At 46.5% G+C, this 19,830-nt stretch overlaps 1 protein-coding gene across 1 annotated transcript in view; it reads left to right on the plus strand.

Moving 5' to 3' along the window:
* Positions 1-18,563, plus strand: part of RNF130 (ring finger protein 130) — a 175,436-nt gene extending 156,873 nt beyond the window's left edge. Inside the window, exon 8 of the mRNA XM_083181474.1 lies at positions 16,045-18,563. Within this exon, the coding sequence (XP_083037600.1) occupies positions 16,045-16,154 (110 nt within the window). The 3' untranslated portion in view covers positions 16,155-18,563. The remainder of the gene's footprint in view (positions 1-16,044) is intronic.
* Positions 18,564-19,830: the final 1,267 nt, after the last annotated feature.

The following is a 19,830-nucleotide window of genomic DNA, read 5'->3' on the forward strand; positions in this document are numbered from 1 at the left end:
ATTAACAGTTTCTTATATAGCGCAGCATATTCCGTTGTGCTTTACAAAAGGAGACCGTGATACAAAAAACAGGGTATTTACAGACAGTCAAAAAAAAGGTAGGAGGGCCCTGCTCGCAAGCTTGCAATTTATAGGGAAATAGGCATTGATACATAATGATAGATACTGAGGGGTAGATTTAATAAGCTCGGTGAAGTGATAAACTGTCTGTTTTTTATCACCAGCCAATCAGCTCCTACCTGTCATTTTTTAAACCAAGCCTGTAAATACACAGATGGGAGCTGATTGGCCGGTGATAAAAAACAGACAGTTTATCACTTAACCGAGCTTAATAAATCTACCCCTGTATTCTTAATTACATCGATTCCACCAGAATGCAAGGTTCTGTGACTGGTTCTGGAATTTGATAAGGTTGCCTGAAGAGATGAGTTTTCAGGGAACGCTTATAGGTTTGGAGACTGGAGGAGAGTCTAATACTACTTTCAGACCGCAAATGCCATGTCGCACACGGGATTAGGACACGGGTCCCATCCCCAGAGCAACACGGCATATGCGGTCTGAAAGTTCCAACACGGCATATTGCCGAGTCGGTGACGTCAAATCGGGCGGGGCTGGGTGGCGGTGCGTCATCGGGTGCTTGGGAGGAGGCAGTACTTGGAGCTGACAGTGCTGCCTCCTCCATACTGTGAACGGGACACGGGTCGCTCGACCCAGGCACCCATTCACACTGCACTTGACACGGGTCATAGCCGTGTTCAACCCTGGTCGATACCAGGGTTGAACACCCGTGTTGCTCGACCCGTGGTGGCCTTTTCAGACCGCACCTTGACCCGTGTTGGGGCCGCAAGAACACGGCAATAACCCGGGTCTAGAGTGCGGTCTGAAAGCGGTATTATTGTGCTTGGGAGGGCATTCCACAAAACTGGATGCAGCCCGAAGAAAGTCCTGCTGTAATGCAGGAATGGGGAACCTTCGGCCCTTCAGCTGTTGCTAAACTACACATCCTAGCATGCCCTGCAACAGTTGTAGCATGGCCACATAGCAAAACCGTAACAAGGCATGCTGGGATGTGTAGTTCCACAACAGCTGGAGGGCCTAAGGTTCCCTATCCCTGCTGTAAGGGCATGCATGGACAGCACCAGCGTAACACACTGACGGCAGATGCTGCCTAATTAAAACTGGCCTCTACACATTGGGTATGGGTCATAGGGTTGACCACTGTTGGGTCGACAGGCCATAGGTTGGCCCATAGAAATGGTCAACGTAGCTTAGGTCGAGATGGTGAAAAGGTAGACACAAGCAATCAACATAGAAACAGGTCAATGTGAAAAAAAAGTCGACATGGGGTTTTAAGTGTCGACCTATAGCTTGTGTCAACCTTTTGACCATATTGACCTAAACTATTTAGACCTTTTTCATGTATCTATCTATGTCCTGTTGACCAATAGTGGTCAACCTATTGACTATCAACCTTAATTGTGTCGACCTGCCGACATTATCCCTACACATTCACCTCTGAAGAGACATGAGTCTTCTGACACTCCATGGCGGATTTTATTTCTGCTTTCCATTAAAAACACATAAATGTCCCACGCTCCCTTTAAATCAAAAGGCAACAGTGCTGATTGGCTGAGCTTATTTTCAAGCTAAATTATGTTTACCCAGAACAGCAATTAGGGCTAAGCTGGGCAGATCACCCCATAGCCGTGAGACTTAAGTGCCCCCTGTACACATGTGCCACAGTCTAGTCAGTAAAGGGTAGAACAGTTACCCCCTCTGTTCCCATTGGTGGGGATCTAGCCCCATGGCACTGGGGCCGGAGGTGGAACTAACATGGGTGCAGCATGGGCAGTGAATCTTTGCCCCTGAGGACTAAAAGGCCCACTGCTGCCCCTGTCACAGTCTTCATGTCGCCCACTGTTTTTTGCCTGTCACAGTCTGCCTCTCCTTGTCACCCACTGTCTCTCCATGTTGCCCTCTGCCTCTCCTTGTCACCCACTGCCATGTTGCATATTTGAACTTGTGAATGATATTTTTGCACCTGGGCTTAAGACCTACAGTACAAGTTGTGCAACTGATTGGAGCGCTTTAAAAAAAAAAAATTGGCAGGGTGTATGGCCCCTGTATTTTTTGGAACTAGGACCAGTCCAAGAGTCCGGGGCTGGTTTTAGAAATACGGGACTGTAAACACATTTGTTTATTTAGACCCGTCACCAGGAGTGACTGCTGTGTGTAATGTTGACACCATACAGTCAACATGGTCAGATTGTCGACCATTAATATTTTAATATTCACAATATGGACAGTGACAACATAATTAATAATAAGTTAAATATGTCAAAGTTATGAATGTTGACACTCCTGTTTTAGACTGATCCTAATCGACCCCATCTCTTCAACAATTCTTTTATGTGTAGACGTTTTGAATGTCGACCTGTTTTGGTTAAGAACATATCACATGTTCTCCTCTATTCTGGGCATAAACATTTGTCATACTGTACTTGTTGGCTGGATTTTATGATCATAAAAAAAAAACATTATATATATCATTGTCAAGATCCCTCACATTGGCCCTTATTCTGATCGGTGCGGATTTTTCCGCATGCGGTCGTACCGCCGATGGTTTTCGACTGCGCATGTGCAGAGGTCACTCTGCGCATGTGCAAGCGGTTTCGCCGTACGTATTCTTTAGACGCCGCACAGGGGGCGGAGAGGGGCGTGAGGGGCTACTTGGCCTCATTACCCTATGCATACGCCCCGCGTTTCATGGGCGTTCCCATGCAAACGCAGGGCGTATGCATGGTAATGAAGCCGTGACGCATGTGTAGGGGGCGGGCATCTGACATACATGATTTCATACGGACAAGTGTCCGTGTGGTCTAGGGTGGCGGGCGCTGGTGGAGCGTGCGGCCCTGCATTCGATGTTCGGCGACCATCGAATGCAGGGGCTGCTCCCAAGATGGAGGAGGCGTATCCCCGTCCACTTTCATGCGGACCGCCACATATCCACGTACGGACGGAGGTGGCGATCCGTATGGAAGGCGGGGATTCGCCTGCACGGTCCTGGCCGCATATTTATGATCTGGCCGCACCGATCAGAATAAGGGCCATTATCTGATCCCAAATTGTGCATTTTTATTGCGTTAAAAATTGTCTATGTAAGTGGACGCCATGGCTACCTAGTGTCATCACTGAGTTCCTCTTACTGGTGGCAGTTACCAAAAGTCACAAGTGGCAATTTTTTAGATTTAAGTACAGTATCTGGAGAATCGTCCGTCCCGTTTTGGCAAGCACCATAGACTCTTTTCACTTCATGTTTCATACCTCCCAACATCTGGGGCTTGGCATGCGGGACACTCGTGCGGCGGAGCCGTGCTCCCGAAAGGGGTGTGGCCTATTAAAGGGGCGTGGACTTGTGGTATGATACTCCCATGGCCACGCCCCCATTTTCCACCCCTCTGCATCGCTGAATAGACGCTGTGTCCACGTCTATTCCCTGCAGGCTGGGGGGCCTCCCAACTGCCTTCGCCGCGCGACATGGGAATGTCCCCAAAACTGTGACGTTCCCGCAGAAAGAGGAACAGTTTGGAGGGATGATGTTCTATTTTCTTAGCTGCACATTCAATGGATGAGAAGTTGGCCAGCAACATTTATAATGACCACATGCAACGGTAAAATGTTTGTTTCCCCATAGTACCAAATTCTTTCCCTGGCCGCTTCAATGCAATAATAATTAATTTTTCATTCCTGAACTATATTCTGTGTATCAGTGGCGTAAGTTCATCCCAGTTGCCTGGAGGCAAGATAAGTATTGGTGCCCCCCCAAATAGCTCATTCAGTAAGGTGCCTGTCTCCAGTAAGGTCATGGGATCTAATACAGGTTGTGACACTTGCAAAAATGATGTTAGACGGGGGAGTCAGCCACATTAACAATATCAACTGCTTTCAATTAACTGATTCAAATTCAAAGGGGAGGAGAGGTGCCCCCTTGGGATCAGGAGCCCGGCAGCAGATGACTCCATTGCCTCCCAGAGTTCTGCCTCTGCTGTGTATATATATTTATTTACATCAAAAGGCCAACTCTTCTCTTATCATAGGTAGAGCTAGCTCGCTGTGCTCGCCATGCCTTGGGCGCACTATCCTATTCTCCCACCACGCCGTAGTAGATGGTAGTGCATGAAATACCGCCTGTCGGCTAAAAAAAAATGTTGACCTTTTGACTGTCGATCATCCTATTGTCGACCTAATGCTTGTGTTGGCCTTCTGACCCTGTCGACCTATTTCAGGTGTCGACCTAAACCCTGACGAACTTCAGCGGTCGACAAAATGTATGTCAACCTTCATAGGGTCAACCTAGTGACCTATCCAGGGCCGGCGCCACCACTAGGCAGCTCTAGGCATTTGCCTAGGGCGCCAGCCACTGGAGGGCGGCACTTTGCAGCCTGGAAGCAGCAGCCGCTGTAGCCTGCAGCCCCCGTGGAGTCAGGTAAGCTTTGCACGCACCCGCGTCCCTCTCCCTCCGGGGTTTGTGGATGAATTAAGATGTTTCTGCTGCGAGGAGGAGGGGGGATGTCCGGACTCGGGTGAAGCTGCCAATGCCGCCGGGGGGGAGGAGGGCTGTCCACCACCGCTGCAGCACTGCGGGGAGGAGGGGGTGTTAAGAGTAGCTCCCCAGTGCCGCCCCCCTCCCGTGGATCGCGGTAAACGGTGCCCGCACCCTCCCCCACCCCCGCCCCATGCCATGGAGCAGATCAGCGGCAGCCGCATCCACCCCCCCTTTCCTGAAACTGCTCAGAGCGGGGGGGGAGCGGAGGGCAGTGGGTGCAGGGGATTTCGCCTGGGGCGCGGACAGGGCTTGCACCGGCCCTGGACCTATCATATCCCGGGGGATAAAGGTCTATATAATATAGATCTGGAAATGTGCCGTAAACTAGTGTTCCAAAGCTTGATGAATAAGGGCTGACCTAAGAGGTATCCGGACCCTAAGTCGACCATGTCTAGGTCAACATTCATTATGTGGACACCCTATGGTCGACAGTCAGAAGGTCGACGCCACTGAATGGTTGACATACTCGTTGTCGACAGGGTCTAAAGTTCAACACAAGCTTTAGGTGAACAATGGGATTATCCACAGTCAAAAGGTCAACACAAGTTTTTCACATTTTTGGGGTCCGACATGTGCCGACAGGCGGTACTTCATGCCATACCATCTACCATGGCGTGGTAGGAGAATAGAATAGTGTGGCAAGCATAGCGAGGCACCGTGCCGGAAGCATGGCGAGCAGACACGGTGCACTTTTTAATTGTCCATGTCAACATCCGGGATAAAAACGTGAAACACTCGACCTTTTGACTGTCGACCTAAAGCTTGTGTCGACCAAGGGTATGTCGACTATTCAGTGGTCTCTATCTACTGAGTGTCGACCATAGGATATCGTCCTAATGAATGTCGACCTAGCATACCATAACCGACCTAAGACGACTCGGAAACAAAGGCGTGCAGTCAAAGCAGATGGTTGACAACCAATGATGGTCCTGATTTTATGATCATTTTTGTTTTGTTGAATGATGTTTGCGCATCACAAGGCTTCTGGCCATTGTGGCAACGTGCTGCTATTGGCTGCCCGTATTGTGACGATTATACCTACTATGCTGTGACCACGCCCCTTTTTCAGTGGGTGCTAAACCTCTCCGGATTCCCACCAGTCTCTGCTGGTGGGGATCAGCCTACAAATGCCCTACGGTTCTTCTTATATTCATGTAAGAATGTGTTTTATAATACATTATCTAATAAGTAGCTTCCTCTGTGAGCAGTTTCCTTTTCATTTGCAGCTCGTTCTTGATCTATATCGCATTGATTTTTTCTTTATTAAGTTAAGATTTGTTTCCTCTCTGTCTAGCCCACCCATCTCTTGGGATCAATGTGTTTTTTCCTGACTTTAATTGGACTTTTGTCTTTGTCTTATTCACTTTCCATGTTTCTTTGTACTACTTTATGAAAATTATACCTATGGCTGTAAACTGCTTCATGTTGACAGGGTTTAAATTCCAACAAAGCATTTTGTAAACCAATGATGGACTTGACGTATCAAGCACATTTAATAACGCACATAACACACTCATTTTATTACCACAAATGCATTATAACAAGAGACCAGTTGTGTAGTGTAAGTCACCAGCCCAATGGTGGCTTACACTAGCCAATGGCATTGTGTCTGTTGATTATGAGGATTCTGCGCAATCCATTGTGCTTCTGACGTTGACGAGTGCTGACGTTGCTTGCAGAGATCACGTGATCCTTGGTAGTGATGCCACAACTGCTGTGAAATTTTCCAACACTCGCCAATACCACTCAGTGAGCCTGTTCTGCCAACTGCTTCATAGTCGCGCTCAGTCTTAGCAGTTACATGTGGCCATGGGGCAGATCTTGCAGGGCAGAAATCTGATCATATGGAATGTTGGGAACGGCGTGTGTTGTTGTGCCCTTCCAGTAATAAAGCTGGATATTACCTTGTACAATCTAAAAGAAATGGCGGCGCCCGTAGAACTTTAAAAACAACTCTCACACAGGGTTTAAATTGACGTTCCGTTCGTGTTGACCTTTATCGAGAGCATACTTCTTAAATAAGGTCAGTGGCGGACCGTACCTTTTCGGGGGAGGGGGGCTGCCTCTTGCCGCCGCGGGGGTACCACAATGCAGGCACCCCCCTGTCATCGCCGCCACTTCCGGTCCCTGCAGAGTTCCCGGCACCGGTGCTGCTATGATGACAGGCGCCGGGACTGGCGCATGCACAGTACACACATCTGTACTATGCATGTGGCCAGCTTCTATTCGCTGCTTCGGCAATAGAAGCCCATAGAAGGGAATCATGGTCCCGGCGCCTGTATAATACAAATGACAGGCACCGGGACCAGCGCGTTCCCTAATACCGATATAGGTTCTTGCACATGCGCAATCAGGGATTTTGCATGACAGCCCACAGAAAGGCATCCTGGAGGGAGGGAACAACTCCCAATGGGACTGCCTTGGTGACTGGCAGGTCAGACTTCCAATAGGAAGCCACTGCCAGACACAGTGAAGCAGTGCAGTCTCACAGACAGGGCCGGTGCAAGCCCCCACCCCCCCTGCCCGCTCACTCGCCACCCGCTGCGGGGGGAGATTTCAGTGGGCAGCGGACAATACTGCACCACAGGGTGGGGGTGCGGGCGACACTTCGGCGTGCTCCCGCAACCCCCGTGTCCAGGGGGGAGAGGGAAGCTACGCTCCCAGTCCCTGCGGCGCATCCTGCTTTCTATGGTACGGGTACCTCTATGGTACCTCTCCTCCTCGGTGGCTCAGTACCGCCCCTCCATGGCCCTGCTCACAGACTGCATCTTTCTTCACTACAGTGGTGGATTTTACCTGGGGGGGTGGGGCTGTGCAGCCCCTAGGTAAAAACCGCCACTGAATAAGGTCAACACGACCGAAACGTCGATTTGAACCCAGTGTGAGTCATTTTTATGTATAGTCTAAAATGTTTGTGTGTGTGTCAAATGTACAGTTGAATCTGTAGAACAGAACATTCCAAGTCCCACTCCGGCAAGAACACTGTCTGCTACACTGCCTGACGCAGCCCTTTTTCCTTGTGGGTGCCGGACGGGGTCCCGACTGTCAAAATACCGAGAGCCGGGTTCCCGACGGCCGTCAGCTATTTTCCCTCGTGGCAGTCCACGACCCCCATAGAGGGAGAATAGAATAGGTAGGTGGCGAGCGTAGCGAGCCATCGTGCCCGCAGCGAGCCCGTAGTAGGGCTTTGTTGCGCTCGCCATGCTGTCTGGGTCTGGCCAGTCAGGATCCCGATGTCGGGCTAACGACTGTCGGGATCCTGACTGTCGGACCCCTGTACCACACCCTGTCCTTAGGGATGAGATACTAGTTGATATCATTATTAGAGTTATAATAAACTCTGTAATTAGAAGGCTTTCTTGCTGCATCTAATGTATGAAAACCTTTATGGTCAGTAACATTTCTTAAGCTCCTCAGATAATGTGAAGCAACACTGCAATATTTCTATGATGATATTATAATAATCCATCTTTATGACGGATGTGGGTGTAACATTTCCTGCAGATCTTATTGATTAACAAGAACTCTTTATTTGCTGATGTAAGCTGGTTATAATATAACTGATATATATATGTGCAGATCACGTAATATAGCCACCGGGTGCCGTACCTAGGGCCAGAAGCCAGACCATAGTGTACAGGTACATTAAAGGTAATATGTTGCATTATTGTACAGCTGCCCACAGGTTTCAGTTATACTATATGGTCATCACATGCAAATGTGTCTGGGTTTTTATAGAATGTGTCTCTTCGTCATCTGTTCAAAAGTTAAAACTGTGGGGGTTATACAGACCTGATCGCAAGGCTGCAAATTTGCAGCGAGAGCGATTACCTATAGTGTATGTGTATGGACCGTAGCACGCATGGTTCGAGGCCGTCGTGCGATGAAATCCTGCTAGTCCACTAGTCGTACGCAAGGTGATTGACAGGAAGCCGGAGTTTATGGGTGTCCGTATAATTCCATATAAGTCCCTGTTATTAATCAGTTGTGCAATGGAAAGTAATACCCCTTTCACACCAGCCTAAATTCCCGGGTTGAGTCCGGGAACAACCCGGTACTACCGCTGGTGTGAAGGGTACCCGGGACAAATTACCGGGCTAGTTTGTCGGGAATCCAACCCTGCTAGGTAGCAGGGTTGTTCCCGGGTTCAACCCGGGGACCTGGCTGGTGTGAACGGGTTAGGGTATACTTACCCAGGTTGCCGGTCCTCGGTGTGCTGTCTGGCCGGGAATCCACGCAGGCGGCGGGCGCAAATGACGGGACAGGCGGTGGATGATGATGACGCAGCTCTCCGGCGGCAGTGAGGGCGCCGGAGAGCTGCGTCATCTTCATCCACCGCCTGTCCCGTCATTTGCGCCACCGCCTGTGTGGATCCCTGGCCAGCGCGGAGGACCAGCAACCGGGGTAAGTATTCTTACCACCTCCTGCCCACCTCCGCCGCCATCCCGCCGAGTGCCCGATGCCATCCCGCCTCCTTCCCACCTCCTGACGGCCTCCTTCCCGCCCCCTTCACACACCAGAAAATGCAGGGACTTTTCTGGTGTGAAAGGGTCCCAACCCGGGAATGTCCCTGCTTGTCCCGGGAATGTAATTCCCGGGTTTGTCCCTGCATTTCTGGTGTGAAAGGGATATTAATAGAACAGTGCAGGAACCTCCAGCTTGAATGTTCTGACCGGCCGAGCAGAGTAGGATTCTGATTAAACAAGTTCTGATGGGACAGTGACCAAAGTGATGGAGTAAGTAGAGATCTCCGGGGTGGAATGAAAAGTCTACTCATTAGCGCGTGATATGCCCCATTCCGTCTCCATGACTGTCAGAAATGTGACTTGTCATTGTGTCATTATTTCCCATACATTGTTTGTGCCCATAATGTATATAACCCCGTTAAACCTGTTTGCTCAATCGATTGACCACTTGAATGCATGTTAAACACTCTTTTAAAAGCTGTATACCAGATGTAGTGTCACGTGTCATTATTAGATGGGCCAAATGGTTCTTATCTGCCGTCAAATTCTATGTTTCTATTATAGAATACAAACAACAATGGCTAAAGCCTTTGTTACACTCACACATAGGCCGTTCCTAAGTCCAACTGCATTCCTCAAATTGGGGCAGATGTATTAAGCCTGGAGAAGAGATAAACTGGAGATAAAGTGAAAGGAGATAAAGCACCAGCCAATCAACTCCCAACTGTCATTTTCAAACACAGCTGATTGGCCGGTGCTTTATCTCCTTTCACTTTATCTCCAGTTTATCTCTTCTCCAGGCTTAATACATCTGCCCCATTACCCCAACAGGTGGCAAAATGACTGACCCAGCAAATACATTACATCACCATAATTTGAGAATCCCTTAAAACATGATCTATTGGGGGGTCACGTGTGGACTGGAGTTGAGAACCCCTGTCATTAATGCCCACTGATTATTTAATCACGGAGAACTGTAATAATGTTCTCCACTGCGTAGCAACTTCTGAAAGTGTATAGGGGGAGCCTGATCATTGGCCGTCAGTGCGGTATCACTTCATCTCTGCGACTATCGAGGGCAGTGATTCCCAAACTGGGTCCTCAGGACCCCAGACAGGGGCACTCATTACTGACATTTTAAAAGATCCACAGGTGGAGCTAATTATTTCACTGGATTCTGTGAGGAGACCCGCAAAACATGTACAGTGTGGGGTCCTGACTTTGAGAATCTGTGGTTCCATCATTTATGAAAGAGGACCCTTGGACCACCTTGTCATTTTGACTTACAGTAGGTTAAGACTAGTGTTTCTCTAACTAAGGTGGTCACCCTGAATGAATCGCTCCCCCGCACGTTCGCATTACATTTATTGGTAATAAATGTGCTGATCATATTAATGCTTTGGTCCTGTTTCTTCGTGTCTCAGCACCATGGACAGATCCTGTGTGGTTCAGCCTGAGCAGCGAGAGGCAAGATTGGAGAATGATCTGAAGTCTGAGCAGCAATGTGGCAAAGGCTTTTGCAGCCGTGTCCAGGGTTGGGAGAGGGAGCTTGGCAGGGCAGTGTTTACCTGCTTGCTGAGCACGTCCAAACCGGGCCCAAAGTCACAAATGAGACATTTTGCGCAGCAGAGACGTCCGGAAACTGGTGAAACGAGCGAGACTATTTGGTCCGAAGTCCCAGTATAAAAGGGCATATCCAAAGGGGATGTATGCTTCTAACTCTCCTGTTACCCATAGCACTGCCGCGGACTTTCTGTCAGAATTTCTGCAGAATAGGGAGCGTGTTATAAATAAATGTTCTGCTTGAATATTTTTTTTTCAGAGAGCATCGCAATGGAACAAACATGATGCTAATATTCTTATATATCCTGTTTTGCGGTGAGCATTCTGTTCCCTGAGCCAGGTCAATGAGGATAAAGCGAGCTCATTATAGAACAGTGAAGAGCTTAGCCTTATGCCTTTTGTATCTAGTACAGTTTCATGTTGTTTTTATTGTTCCATAATCCACATAATAGCATTTAGATATCAAGTAGACCGCAGAGAGAGAGGAGGGATACAGCTGAGAATGGAATGAAATCATTCTGTCAATTTGGCAACAGATGGTGAAGCTTGAAGCGTTTCCCTGATAATCTGAGTGACCCCTGAGTGTGATATGTGCAGTTCGGTGGTGACTTAATGGTTATATTTCGCTATATTAGGAGACAGAGCTTGTTATTTATAGCCGGTGTTCTGAATGCTAAATTGCCTGCAGGCAGTGTCAGCAGCCATTTTATGGTGTGGTCAACAGTGGTCCAGTTTACAACATGGCTGCCTCCCTATGGTGTGAGGGACCAGTACACTGTACAACAATGGCTCCCTTTTAAGCAGATTTTTTTTAATGTTCACTCCAACACTGGCATTATAACAAAGGGCAATAAAGGGATATCATACAGAGGAATGGAAATGCTGCTTAATTTGCCTTTGGTATTGCAGGCTTCTCTTTTTTTTACTCTTTTGTACTCGGTTCTATTATTTTCTTTTGACATTTCATCCGCTTGTCTCCGTCACACTTCACTACTCTCCCGGAATGTTCTGGAAATCCACTTGTTCTAGGCTCCTCAGAGAGTAGGCCAGCCTCCCAGATGTGGGCAATCAATACCCCGTGCCACTCCGCCCATCGTCTGACCTCTGGGATCTCCAGATTTTTTAAAAATGCAAACTAATGGTCCCATTTATCAACGGGTGATAAAACTTATTGTGCATGATAGAACTCATTGCGTATATGGTAAATGGTGTTCCAGCCAATCGGCTCCTAACTGCCACATGTTGGCTGGAGCACCATTTATCAAATTCAACGGGAGACATTTACTAAGATGGGAGTTCTATTTCAGATGGGATGTTGCCATGGGCATCAGACTCTACTTAATTATTTAGCACCTTCTAGAAGATATTAGATAGTATCTGATCGCATACCTCCCAACTGTCCCGATTTTCACGAGACCGTCCTGGATTTTTGGGACGGTCCTGGCCAGGGTCAGAAGTGTCCTGCGGTGGCGGGGGCAGTTGTGAGTCCCGGCCCTGCTCTGTGGAGAATTATTCCCGGAGACACGGGCTAGGGCCATTCCCCCACAGCGGTGAAAACGGGGAGTGTCCTTGCAGGAGCATTGCGAGTGTAGTCCACGCCCCCAACATTTTGGGCACCCACAAAGTCTCTCTTCCATTACTTTAAATGTTGGGAGGTATGTGACTGGTTGCCCATAGCAATATCCCATCTGAAATAGAAGTCCCATTTCAGTAAATTTCCCCCAACGGGTATTATTCTCACAAGTTTTAGCACTGGTTAATATAGTGGTCACTATGGGGGAAATGTACTAAGCTGAAATGGTTACGAATATGCCTATACATAGCCATCTGTATCTGTATACGGCTGTAAATTAATATTTTCAGAATTTACAAAGGACAGTATACGGGTATTTGTATTTCCAAATACGAATGAATACACCTTTGAAAGAATATGAGTAGGAATCACTATTCATCCGAATGGCTTAACAGAGGAAAGGTTATATTTTCCTCTATGCATAATGAGAAAATGACATGGTTACATAGTAAATAAAGGCTTTGGGTCAAATTTATTATCCGATATTTGCTCCTGGTTTTGGGAGCGACCAGGGCCGGTGCAAGGCACCGGAGCGCCCCAGGCGAGTCGGGGTGGGGGCGCGCCGGGGGGTGGGGGTGGTGGTGGTACCTGTGTAAAAACCTTCGGCGCCGGCGTCCCTGCAGTGCTGGAGCGGACAGGCGTGTCCGTGCCGCGGGGGTACCTGCGGCGCTGTCATTGTATATAAAGCTGGCGGCGGCTGGCGGGGTCCCTGCAGTGAATAGAAAATAACTAGCGCTATGCGCGCGGCGGTGCGGGAAGCGCTAGTTATTTTCTATTCACTGCAGGGACCCCGCCAGCCGCCGCCAGCTTTATACACAATGACAGCGCCGCAGGTACCCCCGCGGCACGGACACCCTTGCCCGCTCCAGCACTGCAGGGACGCCGGCGCCGAAGGTTTTTTACACAGTTCGCTAACCCTCCATCATCATGCTGGGGGTGAGGGGCGAACTGCTGCCCTCCAGGTGCCGGCGCCCTAGGCAAATGCCTAGAGCTGCCTAGTGGTGGCGCCGGCCCTGGGAGCGACCAGTAAATATCTGCCGCAGTGCCTCCATTTTTGACAGAATATGCAGCCCCTGACCCCATTAGGCGTCTATGGTGGCTACTATGTATTGGGATTTACCTTACTCCCTGATAGAGAACACTATGGATAATAGCCCTGTTTTATGTAATGGATGTATCTTGTGGCAAATCAGAATGATATTATAAGTGAGGTTTTTGTAAGGGCAATCTTTGCTGTAACGATGACACTGCTGTCCATTAATAAAGCAGCTTCTGGTGCTATTACATGTAATTGCACGCCACCTAGTGTCAGAAGAGGGTCATTCTTTGTCTGTTGTACAATCGCATTGTAGCTTAAGCACCTGTTGGAATGCAGTTCTGTTTGCGCGGGAGGGGTGGGGCAGTTACCCTATTAATATTTGGCAGAGGCTATTTTAAAAATTGTGTCATTAAATGTTTCATTGTAAATACTCTCTCATTGTTGAATTCAAGATGCGACCACTGACCTGTTGCAAATTGGCATCTTCATATATCTACAGTACATCAAACCTACTTCTGTGCCCCGAATACTAAAAATGTTCACTATGAAGCCACCCTAAAACCTTCCCCTTAAGCATCTTCCCTTGGAAGCACTAGTTCTGGGTGTTTCCTGGTGGTGGAATGTAAGCTCTTCAGTTCATTGCATCATCATTCCACACAGTGAAACGTAAAGGGTATTCCCATGCAGACGTGTTAAAGGGGCTTTTAGAAAAGTACTTTTAGTGCACAGGCTAAAATGACTCAATGCTGGTAGAGTCTGAAGCCGGGATACCGTCATATTGTCTACAGCATTTAGGTCTACACCACTAGGTCGACCAGCATTAAGGTAGACATGCATTTAGGTCGACATGACTTTGGTAGACATGACTTTGGTCAACAGGGTCATTAGGTCGACATGGGGAAGGTCGACAGGCAAAGGTCGATATGGGGTCATTTGACTGTTTTATGAGTCGACATGTGCCAACAGGTGGTATTTCATGCCCTACTAGGGCGTGGCGGGAGAATAAAATAGTGTGCCGAGCGTAGCGAGGCACCGTGCCCGAAGCATGGTGAGCGCAGCGGTGCTATGTTGACTGTGTCGACACTTGAAAAAAAAAATACAATAAAAAAAAAAACCATGTCGACTTTTTCACGGTCGACCTAATGACCCTGTCGACTTTTTTCACTGTCGACCTAATGACCCTGTCGACCTTATACCTGTCGACCTAATGACCCTGTCGCCCTAACACCTGTCGACCGAACACATGTCGACCTAATGACCCTGTCTACCTAACCCATGTCGACCTTCAGTCAGGTCGACCTAAATGCAAGTAGACCTAATGGTGTAGACCCAATGCTTGTAGACCTAAATGCAGTCTGACAAATGATCCCATTCCCCGAAGCCACGGGGAGACAGGGTGCCATTTTGTCTTTATGAGTGGATGAACACCATACACACTGCTTAAAAGGACCACTGAGGAAGTGAAATAAACCTTTTTAAATCCCCTTTAGTCCACCCTTTCATGGCCGCAGGTTTTTTTTTTTTTTGGGGGGGGGGGGGGGGGGGGGAGACCACACTCCGATATTTGTAGACTTCATCCATTTTTTGTTTTAGGGTAGCTCTGTACAGAAACCAATGTCAGTGCTTAAAATATTGCTAGAATTGATCTCATATTAGATTAACTAGTCTGGGTGACAATGGTGATATCTTTAGATATCTTTCTGCAGGAGATTGTCCTCAGTGTCCAAGCTATGGTCTGCGGCTGACGAATGTTGGGAGAGGGAACCAGTGTTCTCCAACATGTGTAATATGTTGGTTTTAGGAGTTGCAGGGTTCTAGCAATTCCTCTGCAACATGATGATGTGGGAATGTGAGTTGAGGGAGCACTAAGCAAATAGAAGTAACGCGATAATGTGGATAAAGATATGATCAAGACGGCTTTGCCCACAGTGACACCCCCCACCCCTGCACACCACCTCCCCCACCCGGCAGCCCCCTAGCCAGGCATGCACGATACAGTGCAGCCTGCAGAGCGCCGAGCCTAAGACACAGGCTGCACTGTGCACTGCAGTGTGCACTCCTGAGGAGACATGGGATGATGCAGCTAGATAAGTAAGTGTGAATGAAGGTCAGTCCCGGGGAAGGGGGGGTGCGAGTGCGGGGGGGAGGCCCGGACTGAAGGTCAGTCCCGGGCCCCAAAATTAATAGTGGCAGCCCTGCTTATACACTTAGAGGTCGTATCATGGGTTCAGGGTCAAGAAACATAATTTATTATTTATTTATTAACAGTTTCTTATATAGCGCACACATATTCCGCAGCGCTGTACAGAGTGTATTTGAACATCCACATGTGCACAAACACACACACACACAGACATTGTGGGGTTTATTTTGTTGGAAGTCAATTAGCCTACCAGTATATTTTTGGATTGTGGGAGGAAACCGGAGTACCCGGAGGAAACCCACGCAAGTATGGGGAGAATATACAAACTCCGCACAGTTAGGGCCATGGTGGGAATCTAACCCATGACCTCAGTGCTGTGAGGCAGTAATGCTAACCATTACACCATCCATGCTGCGATCTTTGCGAATCTCCCATATTGTTGGCTGTATACACAACAGGTACAGGGATTATTATTTATGTAAAATATTTTATTACAAGTTACTTAAATCATGTACCTTATTAAGGTTATTAAAGTATATAAACAGTGATCCTGTTCGTGGATGAATTTCTGCCAACTAATTTCTATCAAAGTTGCAAGATAATAATAAAATGTTGTAAAGTGACTCACTGTTCTCTCCTGTCCCTTCTTTGCAGGTAGCCTCTTCTTTCATCGAAACTCCCTGTCACCGCGGAGCTTGGGTTATGACACAGAACTATCCACCATCGAGCCATCTCTAGACATCTATGATGAAAACAAAACATGAGCTACTTTCTTCATGCTTCACTCTCTATCTGTTGCCCTTCTACCTCTACTTGTATTCCCTTATTACCTACTATCCCCTCCTCTCAGTTCTACGTTATTGTGGTTTCCTGTTGTGTGTCCTGTGTCTAAAGTGGAGAGCCAATAAAAACAAAGCACAGTATCCCAACCTCTCCCACGACGATCGGCAGCTGCAAAGTAGACCGGGAGTACTCAGGTCTTTTTGTGAATATGGTGCATGAGGAAGCACAAAGCAGGAGCTTAGCCGGTTATGTTCCACTTTTACATCCTCCGCCTACTTATCAGTATCGATGTGTGAGAATCCCGTGGATTAATGAGCTTTCATTTTCACCACAGTAGATACAAAACTGCCGCCTCTCCGTGACAAGACCTTGAGTCAGGTCCATGGTGGTCTACATGTCTGGTTTCTTGGGTATCTGTGAAATACTTATTTATACTACAGATGTTTTTGTTTTTTTCACACCTGCCTTGAATTCTGCTTCTCGAGGGCTCATCCTAATTTGCCTTCGGATTATCTCCAATAGGAACAGCAAACTTTTTGAAAGCTCAATTCCTTCTGCTTGTAGCCACAAACTTGCTTTTCCATCATGTGTTGAAGTGGTTGTAAATACTCTTTGGACAAATGAGGGGTGTGGGAACATGGGTCTTAATATTTACTGTGTTCATACGTATGCTTCTCTGTCCTATCGGCGGCAAACATTTATGTACGCACCAACATCTAAGTAATAATAAAAACTGAATAAGATCCAGCTACAAATCACCCAAAAACCATACTACAGTAGTTGGCCGTCTGAGAGTTCTGGTAGATGTTTCCTATGCTGACAGGAAGGTGATTCCACGTGGACACGCAATGAACTAATTATCTATTAGAATCTCATGAGCCAAAACATTGTTGTACAGTAAAGACAGCGGTCATTGGTCAGCCCGAGCTTAGAGTGTGAGTACAATGAACTACTATATTACAATTGTAAATGTGATTTATTGACACATCTGAATTTGGGAATTTGTCAGTCACTAAAGATTTCTGCGGGGTCATTGCTACTTGGTACAGGATTCTTGGCACCCTAGGCAAAACTTCAACCTACTGCCTACTAGGCCTACTACCCCCCTCCAGCTGCCAACCCCGCACTGCCACCAATACCCATTTTCCAGCTCCTCAAGTCATAGTGTGGAGGTGGTATCTTAGAAGTTCCACAACAGCCAGCTGCATGAAGTAAAACAAGTATGTCTCCTTCATAGGCTGCCTTCATTTTGTGATAGGCAGACTCCGTGGTGCCCAACCTCCCCAGATACCAGTGCCCTAGGCAGCTGCCTAACGGTACAGCGGTCTCTGGCTTGGCAACAACTCGGCAGCATTGTCGCCTTTGTACATCTTCAGTGGTTGGAATAGACAAGATCATTTATCGGCAACTTGCCCTGTTTGTTTAACTCTTGTGTTGCCATGGTCACTTCCTCTAAATCACTATGGCGATCAGGCAGTAGATACAGATTGGTGACAGCGGGATTATAGACAAGTCCCAACTTTACGCAGCATAGCAGCCACCAATAAGGGCTGAAGAAACCTATATAATTACATGGTTTCTTTATGGCTCTGGTAAAAGAGACATTTTCACAGTTCTTTCTGTTTATAAGATTGGTGACCGCTGTGCAAAATATCAGGTCTGAATAATTGCAGCCCTGGGATTGTCAGTTGAGAGATTCATTGCTTAAATAACAAAGAAAGTGTCTAGTAAATCTAAGGTCTCTGCAGCCTGGAAATTTGTTATAGAGGAAGGCGGTGGAGAAAAGTTTGTGTTTTTTATTAATATTTTATTATTACGGTTCCTTGGGTTTTTTTTTTTTTTAAATTTAGCAATTTTAACTTTAATAGGTTGGGGGTTATTTTTGGTTACCAAAAGAAAATTAATAACAAAAAATCCTAAGCTAAATCCTAGCTAAAGCTAAAAAAAATGAACATGTACGCTCCCCAAATATACATGCGGTTTTAAGTGGCCGTCTCAAACCTCTGTAGATGTTTGTTTTGCTTACAGCAATGTGATTCAATGTTGACTTGGAATGAACGAATTATCTGTTATCTTATGAGCCAAATCTTCCAGAAGCCACTGGTTCGTGTCCCCACAGCTGGCAAAACAGTCAGCGTTCTTTTCATCCAAATGTGTTTGCGATAGGTTTCCACATCAGCAGGCATTGTACATAATTCTTGTGATGTAGATGCTTACAGAAGACGCGACCAGACTTAACGGTAGTTTGTATAAAACGTGCTTATTTTGTAAGCTAAGCAGGACTGTCCCTTTAAACAGCGGGAAGAAAATTGCAGCCACAGTTTATATGCGCAAAATTGTGTGGAACGAGACAAAATTCTGGTAATAAACTAATAAATTGATAAATCCAATTCACGGCTAACTTGTTTGTTAATGAATGACCTAAAAAAAGCAAAAAGTGTCCACTTAATTTCACAGCTTTTATCTTTTTATTTTATTGTTTCCAAACTTTCATTGTCTATATTAGTAGATTGTATTTCATTTTTTTTGTTTTTTGCATTTCCATGTCTGTTAAACTCTGATGGGAAAATACGGCAATTCATATTCGTATTGATAGCACATAAATACGAATACGAATTGTCGTATTTTCGGGATAGTAAATGTCAAAAATAAGTGTATTTCTGGATACAAATACGCCTATTTTTACACCTATTTTTTACAAATTTCCTTTAGTAAATTTCCCCCTTAATGAGATGCGAAAATGTGATTTGTGCAATTTTTAGACCGAAATCGCACATTTTTCCAAAATCGCATATTTAATGAGGTGCGAATAACTGCAAAAACCGCAGATTTTGCTGCGAAATCGCACATTCTGAAGGTGCGATTTTTAGTATCGCCGGAACTCGCATCCAGATGTTTTCGCATTGTAAACTATAGCCGCTATTTTAGCGATTAAATTAATTAAATTCAGCTATTTTCTCCATTTGAAGTACCTTACTAATCTAGGCTGCTTTACCTAACATAATAGACTTGCCTTTTTTAGCAATAACAATAATTTATATTATTTGTGATATCGTGGCTGATAGTCACGTTTGAGAGCCATACCACATACATATCTCCTCACTAATGCTGGGAGGAGGCGTAGCAGTGCACTGCTGAGGCAGGAATTTTGGACAGATATGTGTTAAGCCAAATTTTACCACATCTATGACAGAAACCGAATCTGAAGCATGGCAGAGTTATGTGTCTGTCATTCAAAACATTTTAAGTTAATCACAAGACAGACAATTATCAGGAATTAGCCCACAACATTCTAAAATGTTTTTGACAAAGTAGGTGCCAACATGAGTATTAAAGTACATTTCATTTTCTGCACAACTAATTAGATCACTTCCGTCCAATCTAGGAGATTTAAGTGAAGAACAACGTCTTGTTATAACATTTTACAACTCAAATTTTATCAGAATCATTAATTTTTCATAAATATTAAAGACATATGCATTTCTCATAAATAGAGACCGGATTATATGCATTTGCATAAGCATTTGCATATTTTGCCCATTCTCACTGGTTATTGCATATTTTACCTAAAATCTAGTGATGGTGCATATTTTAGGCCCTGCCCCCTTTCCACCCACGAGTCACAGCACTGCTTTGCCCTGCTGCTGCTGGCCAGGT

This window comes from Crinia signifera, chromosome 4 (assembly GCF_055691185.1).
Source record: "Crinia signifera chromosome 4, ASM5569118v1, whole genome shotgun sequence".
NCBI classification, from domain to species: domain Eukaryota; kingdom Metazoa; phylum Chordata; class Amphibia; order Anura; family Myobatrachidae; genus Crinia; species Crinia signifera.